The sequence below is a fragment of the Mya arenaria genome, chromosome 7, assembly GCF_026914265.1.
Source record: "Mya arenaria isolate MELC-2E11 chromosome 7, ASM2691426v1".
Classification (NCBI taxonomy): Eukaryota; Metazoa; Mollusca; class Bivalvia; order Myida; family Myidae; genus Mya; species Mya arenaria.
The window spans coordinates 69,896,904-69,909,550 of NC_069128.1; the positions used below are offsets into that span (position 1 = coordinate 69,896,904).

At 33.4% G+C, this 12,647-nt stretch overlaps 2 protein-coding genes across 2 annotated transcripts; both read right to left on the reverse strand.

The window, feature by feature from the left end:
* Positions 1–891: 891 nt before the first annotated feature.
* LOC128241386 (uncharacterized) lies at positions 892–2,475 on the reverse strand. Its single transcript, XM_052958307.1, has one exon. It carries the CDS (start codon positions 2,473–2,475, stop codon positions 892–894), a length of 1,584 nt encoding a protein of 527 aa, XP_052814267.1.
* Positions 2,476–8,088: 5,613 nt separating this feature from the next.
* Positions 8,089–9,263, reverse strand: LOC128240787 (complement C1q-like protein 4). Its single transcript, XM_052957665.1, has 2 exons — positions 9,110–9,263; positions 8,089–8,859 (listed from the first exon to the last, which is right to left on the reverse strand). Exons 1-2 carry the CDS (start codon positions 9,210–9,212, stop codon positions 8,435–8,437), a joined length of 528 nt encoding a protein of 175 aa, XP_052813625.1. The 5' UTR covers positions 9,213–9,263; the 3' UTR covers positions 8,089–8,434.
* Between the last annotated feature and the right edge of the window lie 3,384 nt (positions 9,264–12,647).

The window sequence follows — 12,647 nt, forward strand, 5'->3', positions numbered from 1 at the left end:
AGTTCCTGTAACCAAATTGTCCATGTATATATCACTTTTGAGCTTTTCAGCCACTTCTGTCTCGTACATATCCAAATGATGCTCGATAGTAGCACTCAGTAAGAATGGACTGGATACCACACCGAATGGGACTCTACACAATCTGTATTCCTGAATGTTGTTTTGATCCATCATTGGTTCACTCAAATCCTTAAACCACAAAAATCGTGTCACATCCCTGTCCGATGGTTGTAGTCCAACTTGGTGAAATGCCTTTTCAATATCTGCAACTATTCCGATATTATAAAGTCTAAACCGCAACATTATTCCACACAGGTCATTGAGTAATACCGGTCCCCTGCAGAGACAATCATTCAAACTCTTGTATTCTTTACTTGTTTTTGCAGAAGCATCATACACGATTCTTAGTTTTGTAGTTGTTTTCTGTGGTGTGATGACAACGTGGTGTGGTATGTAATGCTTGCGCCCATCACAGTTTTCTCTGTCTACCTTTTCAATAATGCCATTGTTTAACTGATTATTAATTGTCGCATTGTACCTTTCCATAAGCTCTGGTTTTCTTTGTATTTTGTTTGCTAAAGATTTTAATCTTCCTAATGCCAAGCCACGGTTTTCAGGCAATTCTTGGTATTTGTCACGCCATGGCCAAGTCACCTGATATCTGCCATCTGAACGTTTAAATGTGTTCTTCATTGCTGTTTGGTCATCTGACTGGTCTATTGGATTTGTTATTCCGATCGTTTCGACATTCCAGAAGTCCTCAAGGTCTGGTTTTGTAGGAAGAGACTTATCAACATCCGTGAACAAATTCGATTCTGTAACCATTTTACCATGCGTAAGAATGAGCATACTGATATCTTCAACACTATCGTCAACTGCGTTTGTTCTTCCTTAGAGTAACCATCCAAGTTTAGATGACAGCAAATAAAGTCCTGGTTGAACTTCTATTCTTTCAGGTTGAATAATGTCCAAATAGAAATCATTCCCGATCAATATGTCGATAGGACCTGATTCAGTTTCACATGGTACAGTATCTGCTAATCTCAGATTGCGAGTCAGGTTTTTGAAATCATCCCTTTTATAGATGTTAGCAGGTTTCCTTTCAATGTTTCCGGTTATATTTGGAACAACATTTGCAGTAATCATCATATCACTTCCATCAGTCAGCTTTAACTTCAAATTTGTGCTTTCTGTTTTGATTACTTTATTTTTATTACTGCCAAACGTTACCAAACGAATTTCTTCCGTTTCAGCTTTTTTGAGATTAAGTGCACTTGCCAAGCTTTCAGTGATGTAGGTTCTTTGAGACCCTGAATCAAGTAAAACACGGGCTTTCCTTTCAAACTGACTGTCAGGATTTCCGACATTTGTTCGCGCTGTTTGCATTAGAACTATTTCACCTGTGGACAAGAGAGCATTTTCTTTGGGAAGTGTATTATTCTCGTACGTTTCACTCACTTCTTCAGATACAGCTACATTTTCATTCACACTTTTACTTTTAAATATCTTTGGACATAAGCTGCGATGATGCACATTTTGCTGACCACAATGTACACATACTTTGTTGCTTTTGCAGTCACGCGACGAATGTCCTCCCCTCAAGCATTTAAAGCAACTGCCTTTTAAACATAATTTTCTTTCATCAATGGTCTTGTGCTTAACACATTCATCGCTCCAATGTAATTTTGAACAATAGCGACAGTTTTTATTCCTGTTTTCAAAAGAGCCAGCAGATAACGCTTCTGATGAACTTACTGGCTGGCTGTACACTTTTCTTTGACCAAATGATTGTACTTTTAACTCCGGTTTCGTGTAATTATTAAACCTGTTTGTTTTAGGTTTAACTGTTTCTGATTTTTGCACCTTTTCTGCTTTTTCACTAGCCACAATGTATTCACAGAGTATATCTCGAAGCTTCTTTATTGTCCACTTTTCGCGTGAACCTTTTTGGATTTCAAGATGTCGAATAACGTTGCTCGGTAGTTTCGATTTAACAACAGCAACGAACACATCTTGATCAATATTTTGTCCAAGTACTTCCAGGCTTCTTAGATGTCTATCCATGGTATCTAGGAATTTCCGCAAGCTTTCGACATAATCGCCAGCTGGTCTGATGTTGATAAGCTTGTTGTAGTGGAGGTCAATGACTTCCTGAATGTCACCAAAACGCTCCTTGAGAATGTTGTCTGCCACCCTGTAATTTTCGTTCGACAGCGATAAGCCCGCTATAGCACTACGAGCTTCACCTCCAAGTTTACTCCTTAAGTAATTGAATTTATCAATATTTGATAACGTTTCACTTTTATGCACTGAGCTTGCAAAACTGTCCCAAAATTCAATCCATTTAATTTTATCACCATTGAAAAAACATATCTCCAGTTTCGGTAACTTAACCGATTGCACATGTTGCTTTTTCTTTGTGTCACATTGGGCTTCTAAAAATTCCCCCTGTAATTGCATTTGAGCTTCAAACATTTTCTGCATTTCAACACTAGCCTTTTCATTTTTAGTTTCGCTAATTTGTTCTTCTTTTGCTTGTTTTTCTTCCTTAATGGCACTATTTAATTTCTTTTCTAAATTCTTTAAACGCACAAGCAGGTTCTCAGCAATGTTTAATAATTTTGAATCATCTTCAACAATTTTATTAATTAAATCAAGGTCACTATCTCCGATAGCGGTTGCCAATTTTTCAGATTGAGCCTCAAGTTTACCAATACTAGATTGTAATATTCCCATAGAAACATGAATTTCAGACAAAACATTTTTGTCAATTGTTGTTATGTCAGCATCTAACAACACTGATGCATTACTAACCTCCTTTTCTAGAGCATGAAAGTACCGTGTTCGTACTCCTTTCAAGTATACAACGTTTGTCGCGGCCATTTTCTTTTTTTTCACACTTTTATTTTCAAACACTTTGATAACTTACAACACTTTTTCACAAGTTATTTTTATTTATTTTTTCTCTTTAACACCACTGTTACACTTTAACAGCTCCCATCGTGCACTTTTATTCCTTTTTTAATTCTTTAATTTATTTTTAATTTCTTCTTATTGTTTTTGTTTTATTATTTTCCGTAATGTTCCCGTAATACTCCCGGGTTCCGGCACCATTTAATGTGGCGGTGTTTTTATTTTTGCCACATTAGATTTTAGGTCTTAACTTTATGAAAGACCACAAACACAATTTGTCACTGTTTCTTTCTTTATTTATACAGTTTTAACAATTTTAATTCCAATAACAATTCACAGTAAATGTCCTAAATAGTGAATAGTAAGTAATGAATTTATTTCCAGATGTTAACACTTTCTAACAATTATAATCCAACAATTTGTCATATATCCAATTTATAATTGATAGTCCGATGTTATAAACCTTTATAAATTCTTTTTATTTAACTCCTTTTAAATCACTTGTAACTCTTTTTAATTATAATTCCTTTTAATTCACTTTTTAACTTTTTTTTTATTCTAACTTTTTTCAACTCTTTCCTAAACGCCCAACAAAGGCCTTTTATACTATTATTTACCGCCAAAACAAACATGAAGTGCACGAGTATTGTGAGTAGCACGAATTCCTGTGATATTCGTGCGACTCCGCCGGAGCAATGACACCGTTAAATAACACCGGTAAACGGTGCAAATGAAAGAATGTTATACTTAAACGATTAAACTGTAATATTGTAAAAAAGCTTAAGGTAATACAAATTAAAGTTTAAACAAATGATAACCATATAACATCTGTATAACATAAGAATCAATCTCAAAAGTATTGTATATTTAACTAACTCATATTATAATAAAAGTATGTTATTTCGCGATGTTCGCGACAACATGCATTTTATTTCTCGACACTTTCATACGCCACTCGTGAACATATGTTTTTCTATGACACTCGTGAAATAAAATACGATCTTACACTAAAATAAACAAATATCATCTATTTCTTTCTTGCTTATTAATGAAATATGGAGTTTTATCAGTAAAAAAACAACAGTAAAAATATAAATTTGATATTTTAACTACAAAATAAGGAGTGAAAATATCAACTTGCAGAACTACTTTTAAACTCAATTGCAGTTACTTACCCTTGATCAAAACAGAACACTTCACTTTGAACCAGAAAATGTTGGCAAAAAATATCTAAAATTAAAAGAAATGTTACATAAGTTGAGATTAAGATATATTTTAAAAATAACAACTTAACGTCTAGTAGAAAAAATGGTTAAAATCCCGTTTTTCAAACGTTTTTTTTATATATAGAAGCTGAATATTCGAACATTTGCTCTCATACCAAAACGAAAACAACTGTTCGAACATAACTATAATGTTAAATCTTTGTTCAAATGTGTTTTAGAATTGTTTGCCAATGCAATACGTAATACGAATTTCCCGGAAAATCCACACAACAATTTACAGATTAACTGATTTTGTTTACCCAAACCACGCCTCAAAATTAGTCAACAAACTAGCGTGGTCCTCATCATTACCTTGAAAACGACCTGTCTTGAAATGAAACAGACTGATCTCTGAATATCCATGAAACATGAAACACACTGTTTAACTAAGAAAAATGTTTTATATCCAATGAGTATCCGCAATTGTTTCGCTAACACATTTGACTTTTCAAAATTTCATTCAATAAATGGCAGCGTAGTAATTTGGTTATGTATTCACGTGCTGCTTAAAATAAAAGTGTATTCGTAAGTTTTTGGAACATAGATGCACTTATAAAACTTCATTGATAACTGTTCATAAAATGTTTGCACTAAAAACGGGCGAATAATAAACTATAAAAAAGATTATCAGATAACTTTTTCTCAACAAGCCGGAAATAGAAAATTGAAAGCTATAATTTTGCGTGCGGAGTGTCCCACGGGTAGCTGCGTAATTGAAACTTTTTTTAAAAAAAAGATGTAATTAAGAAAATAAATTAAAATTCTATAAAACTCGGGAAATAAGCTTCGCCACTCGTGAAAATATGTTGTTCTATGACACTCGTGAAATAAAATACAATCTTACGCTGAAATAAACAAATATCATGTATACCTTTCTTTAGAATAAGATGTTCCTATTTCACCATCATATGGTGTTTTTATTGCACAGTTGATACGATTCGTTAGAGAATCATAAACTTATGACGGAAAAAAAACTATTAAAACAGGGTTTCAGATATCATAAATTAAGGAAAACATTCTCTTAATTTATTAATGGTCATTATAATTTATATCAAAGAACAAAAGTAGTCTTAAGTCGCTGATTGCTAATAGTAAAGCTCATCCCGAATTTTATGGTGATATTTTAAAGAAATTCGTAAAATTGAAATGTTTTCAGCAGCTTGTTGGGCAGATAGACTCATTGAATTGCTTGGAGTTTATTTAAACAGTGGATATAACGGCAAGAGTACTTGCCTTCTTCATTTTGATGATGAATTTCTCATAGAAAATATAAGGTTGAATATGGCGTCCTTATATAACTAAACTTTCAGTGCTTTGATTTTATGAACATTTTGCAGATTCATTTAATCTTTAAAACCTCTTTTTTTCTGCAAGCTAGGGATGCTCCAGTATATGGCGTTTTTTCTTGTAAAAATTTACTTACATAATCATTTGGAAAAAAATCAGGAAATACATGTCGTTTTTCATTTTTAATAATGCTTTCTTTGTTTTTCCTCAGTTTTATTACAGTGATGCTTTTTATTATGAAACTCTATGATCACACATTTTTACACCTTTCATTTCCTAAGGCAGTCTGTGTGCGATGCTCATAGTTTCAATCAGTAACTGCATCGTATCTTTAAAAAGTTTGCATTAGGTATTCTAAATTGTATTCCGTCGTCTGCAGATAGAGTTGGGATCCATAATCATTGAAAAACTTGAGGGTTACCTATTAGTTAATAGTTATTTGTTTTAATATTAAAATTTCTCAAGTTAATACATACTTTGATATGATTTACCTTTTTCATTTTTACTTTATTCAGGATTGTTGGGATAAGAGTGAGGTTGTGCACGCAAACTGGTTGAAACCGCCAGTAAATTTATTTTACTGACCGTTCCAATGTGGTACTTGATTAACACACCTAGTGTTTATATAATATATATACACTGTGTTGTTTGTAGATTGTTGTGCTGTTGTTCCGTGTTTCTGTTTGTGTATTCTTGTTTCTTTGTGTTCTTTGTCTTTGGCGTTTACCCTGTGCCATTAAACGGGGGTATGTTTACACGTTTGGCTACTGAGCTTTTCATATAAATATTGATTCCGGACTTACCACAGAACTGTTTTGCTGTTTTGTTAACGCATTTTGTAGGAATACATTGCTGTGATATGTCTAGGTAAATGGAAATACAACACTTCACATGCCACTGTTGAGCAGATACGAAAACATTATCTGCAATCAAAATAATTTATTGTATTATAACAAAAGTCAGATTTTGTATGTTATCGTCCAGTTATGCGTTGATAGACGACACTATACTTAGGTGAGCGATTGCTTATGTTTTCTAACCGTTGGGAGTCGTTGATCCTTGTGTCGTTGTTCTTTGAACCAACCTTTAATTATGAACGTCATGCTTTCATGTTTATCTAATATGGGTGTGTTGTTTTGTGCCCTATGACTACTTAGTGTGTCCCTGAATGCTATATTGTATTATTATCTAGTGTTATATATATCTATATATGTTCGCATCTACGCTAAGATGTCGCGTGTTCGAATACCACTAGAGGTACATTAGTTTCTTCTCAAAATTAGCAACAGTACATGTTTTGATCCAGATAGGGGTATGAATAACGATCCATTGAAGAAATCCTTTCTTCACAGCTGAGCAAATATTACTTTAATTGTAACAATAGAATCATACCATTGTTCATAATACTGTGGTCAAACAATACTACAATCGTCAGAACACACATCATTGAAGTACTCCATTCATTGGTTTATACCCAGTAAAGGTGTCATTTAACTCTTGGCTTGTAAAGTGATATATATATATATATATAATAGAACTAAGGTGTCGCACCTCAGTAGCGGGCTACTGTGTATTGCGGGCTACCGAGGAAACGGGCTCTCATCTAGCGGGCTATTTATAAAACGAGCTACTGAGGAAACGGGTCTAGACTAAGCGGGTACGTAAGCAAGCAGATTACTGAGCATATAACTGAATGTAAGATATTGCATAACATGTAAATCTGAAATGGTAAAATAAAGATTAAATTAGGAAAAAGTTTGAGAGAAAACAAATAGGCACAATAAAGCGAGTACATACTATAACCTTCTAATGACGAAGAGCACAGAAACAAAATATATAACAAAACGTAAGTTTGGACGGTTTATAACACGTATCCTTCAGAAGCAGAGCTTGGCACATCACCAACTGTGCTTTATTGATTTTTTTTCAAAAAGCTATACAGTCAGTTTAATTGATACATTTGACCGATAAGGGAAATAATTCTAGTTCGAAATTCATTCATAGTGATTATTCTACAATGCATAAACACTTGTCCTTTCTATTTTTGTCTCGACGAATCGTGATATAAACCTTTTTGATTAGGTATTATATTTCATATAATACAGTGTCGCTAAAGAGTATTTCTCTATGGTTTAGAGACATAAGAATTGTGTAAATATTTTACTTAATTGAATAATGTTTGTGTTTGGATTTTCGCATACTCTGGTACCCTTTAACTACAATGCAATCGAAGATGGCCCATATTATTCATATAATTGTTTAGTTAGGTATGCTTTTTGTGTATTCAGATCGTGAAATGAGTTTATTTAGTCATATTGAACCGCGAATTCGGCCTCGCGTTGTTTTTTTTTCCAAATAAACGTTATTTCAGTGTTTTCTGCCGTTTTCGAAAAGCTGGGGGGAAAGCTAATATGTATATCATTCTAACATTATAGTTGTATTGACAAAAAAACAACCCAAAAATGGCACAAATCAGCCTCAGTTTTTACAGATCAACCCTCGTTTATTACCAACATCACCTTTTATTTATCTTAAAAAAATACTATTGCTGCTATGCTACTATTCTTATAATGTTACTATTGTTATAATAAAGAGTTATAGATAAAGGTATAGATACGTTCTGATCAGTGCATAAAGTCAAACATAAGGTAATCATATACATATTCTATTCACTGTTTTCTGTACCTTACAAACTATTGATTCATCGGGTACATACAACAAGGAAAATCATATCGTTCAAACTTATTATGTAACATAATGCAACAAATCGTTTGTCAATCTTGTACATACAAAAATACTTAAGTACATGTGAACATTTTGTAATTATACTAATTGAAAATGAATAGACACGTTATGCACGTTATGCACACATTTTACAGAAATAAACTAGTGTAGCTATCAGTCCAATGACATTGGATATCATCATGTCCATTTAGGAGATGAACGTTGCAACCTCCTGATATCTGTTTCTAACCAATCCGGTATCCAGAGAAATAGGTGCTAAAGGCTTGATTACCTTTAATGTATTTACCTCTATTATCGGCAACTACATACACGGTGTCCTCCTTACTTAATTCCAGCACGGATGTTCCAGAAGCAGTGTCAAACTCGTTATCCTTACTATGCATATCTGGATAGACTTTCATCACAACAGTATCTCCTTTCTTGATGCTGAAACTTCCTTCATACCCGCGATCATCGGAATATCCGTGTTGCCTCACAGTAAGGGAAAATACAAACAAGCCGTCAGAAGGGGCTGTAAACACTCCTGTTGAGGGTTCATATCCATCGCCGACGCTGGTTATCACGTCATTAAACACTAAAGGAGTGTTAACGGTCGTTCTACTGATATCGTTGCTAAGGCTAGCATAAAAAGCCATCTTATCAGTCTGACCTGAATAAAAGTAAACGAGGAATAAATGCAAATGAATGATCAAAAAATCTGGCTTTGTGTGAAGGCTGGATTTGGTAAAACAATAAATATAAAGCTTATTAACACATCAAATACACATTATGTTTAATTTTGTTTATTCCGCTAATTATAGTATTTCATTGTGCTTACATTTTCTTTCTTATATTTACATGTAGTATTATATTTGATATAAGTTTTCATAGTATCAGTTAAAAATCAATATTACCGTTACATTTTTTAACTTCACAGGTTTTCCATTCCCGGTCGTTTCCCACGCACTGTCTACCGAATTTTATAGGGGCTGGGTTGTCACATGACCGTGATCTCGTGACCATGGAAACGCCACACGAAACAGCACATGTATTCCACGACGACCAATCCGACCATCCGCCGTCTGTGTGAAATTAACGTTACTTATTAAAGGCGTATATGGTGTGTTAATGTCTTGCACTACCCCGTTACCCAGATCCCGGTGGGGCTTTGACAGAAGGTAAAAACAGAAAAATAATTATGTTATGACACATCTAGCAATAACAGTAAAAGCAACAATTTTCTAAGAATAATTCATCCTAGGATCATAAACAGCAATGGGGTAGCTGTAGCTGGTATTAAATGTAAAAGGACTACACTAGCACAAAAACACTTATGATTAACAGGGCATATCTTTGAGAAGTTCGATATAGCATCGCCACTGGATTTAAATCTTGCCAACATGAACACAACTCTTATTAAGTGTAAAATATATGTTATTAGAATGCCAGGTGATGAATGCAATTATAGTGTATCTGCTTCTTAATTGATGGCACTAAAACAATTAATTAAATACTTGTACACTTTTTTATATCGTAAACAATATCCTATATTTCCAGCCATTGTCATCATCACTTGGCCTGCAGTAAGTATCAGGCGTAATCATTAAAAAGTAATTTTAAAACTGAACAGACATGACGTCATAATGTGGTTCCCCGCCTGCTGAAAACGGGATATAATCTTAGTTAGATCATAACGAGTACAATCTTAGTGACTCTCCTTGGTAGTTCCGACCTCCTGGATCATTAAAATTTAACACAATATGTTCTAAATAAAGCATTCAATCTGCAATCGGAAGTTATCTAGTTGTAACTGAACTTTATCAATGAACGTATAGATGTTAATCTAATAAAAAGAAAACATATAACCTGTTGTGCTTGCAACATATTTCTGTATGAAATCATTCAAATCCATCGATACATCTTCTTTCGTCGTTTGGATATTATTACGAACATCAGTTTTTATATCGCCTACTGTAGCATCATTCAAGTCCATTCTTTTAGCAAACTCTTCCAGTTTAATTTCAGCCCTAATCATTTTCTCAATTAGTTTTTCATCGTAATCGAACCTTGAATAACATTTCGGTTCCTCAGCAATAGCCTTGTTTAATAACAGAATATAGAGTATTAATATTGCAACTCCTAATATCAGAGTATCCATGTTGCTCAAAACTTCAGGTGAACGGAAAGTTTGTGCTCCGCAAACAAATCGTGTTTCTTTTTTTATTTAACATATGCCGTGTCGTTCATTTACTGTAGAACGAAGGTATTTTTTACTTTATCAATCAATACTGTTACACAAGATGTGAAGAACAGTATGAGCTTTTCGGTGCTTAATAGAGATTAATTCAATGATTTAATGATTTAATGATTTATGCCCTTTTTCAAGGTATTAAAAATATAATTTGGTGTATATTTAACCGGTTGAATACTAACACCATAATATATGGCAGTCATTCACCGAAACAAGCAATTAACCACAAAATGTTTTAGATTTCACAAATCTCCCTGATTGCTTTTGCTTTTATGCTTTGTTGTATTCAAATAAGACATTTAAGGAAACAACGTTTTCATGGATCAGCTAATATTAGCAACGTTTAAACAATATTTTTGAAGAAAAATACATTATCTACATTGTAACGGTCAAATGTTGTAGCCATGATATTCTGGTTAAACTGAGTTAGATGGTTAGACTGTTTACCTGATTGTGAATTCAAACTGTTGGAAGTAAAATATGTTTATCTAGGTACTTATTCTAAACACTTTCTTTTCATATTAAATGAAATCAGCCAATTTATATATATATATAAATTGAAACAGACAAAATAATTGGTTTTACAGTAAGTCACACACAACAGCTGCGACGCCATTGACGTCATAATTTCAAATTAATCATCATGAATGTCAAAGTAACTGCTTTACAAGCGTTCACGTAACGGGTAAAACGAATATCTATTTTTTTAAATACAGGTATTTGAGCTTTCAATCTTCTTTGTGCGTTGTGTTGTTTCCCAAATAGCTAGCTATATTGTAGACAGGCTTTTAAAAAGAATATCATTTCTTGAAAGTGAATAAAAAAGGAAGCCGTTGTAAAATTCTTCATTTAATTGCACAATTTAGCTATATTTTGGTTGCTACCGCATGCATGCATGAGATTGTTGTTCTAATTTAAAACGTATTGTTAACATGCAGGACACATACTAAATTTGTGATCTAAATAAAGCTTGCATGAATAGGGTATTGCAATTTGGATGGAAATGATGACCGGAATGGCACCAGGTTTTAAAGAGGTGTATGTCAAAGTCGCGGGAAACACTGGTTGATTTTTCTTTCGTAGAAGTCAAACGAATTAATTAAGGTCAACGGCAAAAACGAATTGTTAATTGTACGGATATAGAAATGTTCATAAACAACTGTTTAAATGCACTTAAATATGACAACCCGAACATACCACACAAGCAACAAGCTATTTCTAGAAATAATGTTGGCATGACTACCTTAGAACGGTCAGCCGGACCTGAATTCATTAGGAGTTAAAATTGTTAACGAATATTCAACCTTACACTTTTCCCTATGTCCATTATCCGCTATGAAACGGTCAGGAAAACAGGAATTTATTGGGGGTTAACTTACGTTTACGAGTAACTAGCCTGGCACTTGTCCCTATATTTTATGTTTGGATAACGATATTAAAACGGTGTGGGAAACAGGAGATTAAATAGGGGGTAAAATATGTTTACGAATATCAGCCTCACATTGGATTATGATTTATTTAATAATATTACAATATAATCCAGCATATAAACATTCCAGAACATGTATGAAAATTTTTAGGACACAATGTTTGCAATGAAATCTTCAGGTGCAAACCCATTGTTCAACAATTAAATGAACAACCTTAGGTATCTAAGTTAGCGTTAAATGTAGCGTGCTAAATAACATACAGGTTATATATAAATAGTGCCTTACGTTAGGGGAACAGTGCATTGGCACCACTGTAGACGTGTCTGTCGAGAGCACCAAACAAATCTTGCTTTATTTTTTTCTTTAGATAAGGATTTTTGTATATGGTTTGTATAAGGATTTTACTTCCGTTTAAAGCGTAGCTTTTATTTATGTTTCTCAAGTGCATTGTCGTTTGGTCCTTTTTCTTGTGTCTAATAAGCCTGTTTAATTTTGAATTAACGAGTTCTGTACTTGTCCCTTTTGTGTACCTTGTACTATTGACTATTTGTCTAAAATTCAAGAGCCAAGTATATTTGATAAACTTAAGAACATTTTTATTTTCAACAATTCAATTAAAAAACTGGCTTCAAAGCAGAACTATTCAACTATTTTGCAAGTATACATATTTTTTTTTCTCAATGTTTACATTGTAATAAGACAAGGTGGAAATTATTGCGAACCTCGCCATTGTTGTCTGAAAAAGAATTATAAGCAAAGGACCTAAACACAAACCGG

Bases quoted from the DNA above. Each gene is read 5' to 3' on its own strand.
- LOC128241386 (XM_052958307.1), bottom strand. From the start codon at position 2,475: ATGTTTGAAGCTCAAATGCAATTACAGGGGGAATTTTTAGAAGCCCAA.
- LOC128240787 (XM_052957665.1), bottom strand. From the start codon at position 9,212: ATGGTCACGAGATCACGGTCATGTGACAACCCAGCCCCTATAAAATTC. The intron at 8,860-9,109 runs GTAACGGTAATA...ACTTTTATTCAG, and splicing joins AACCTGTGAAGTTAAAAAAT to GTCAGACTGATAAGATGGCT.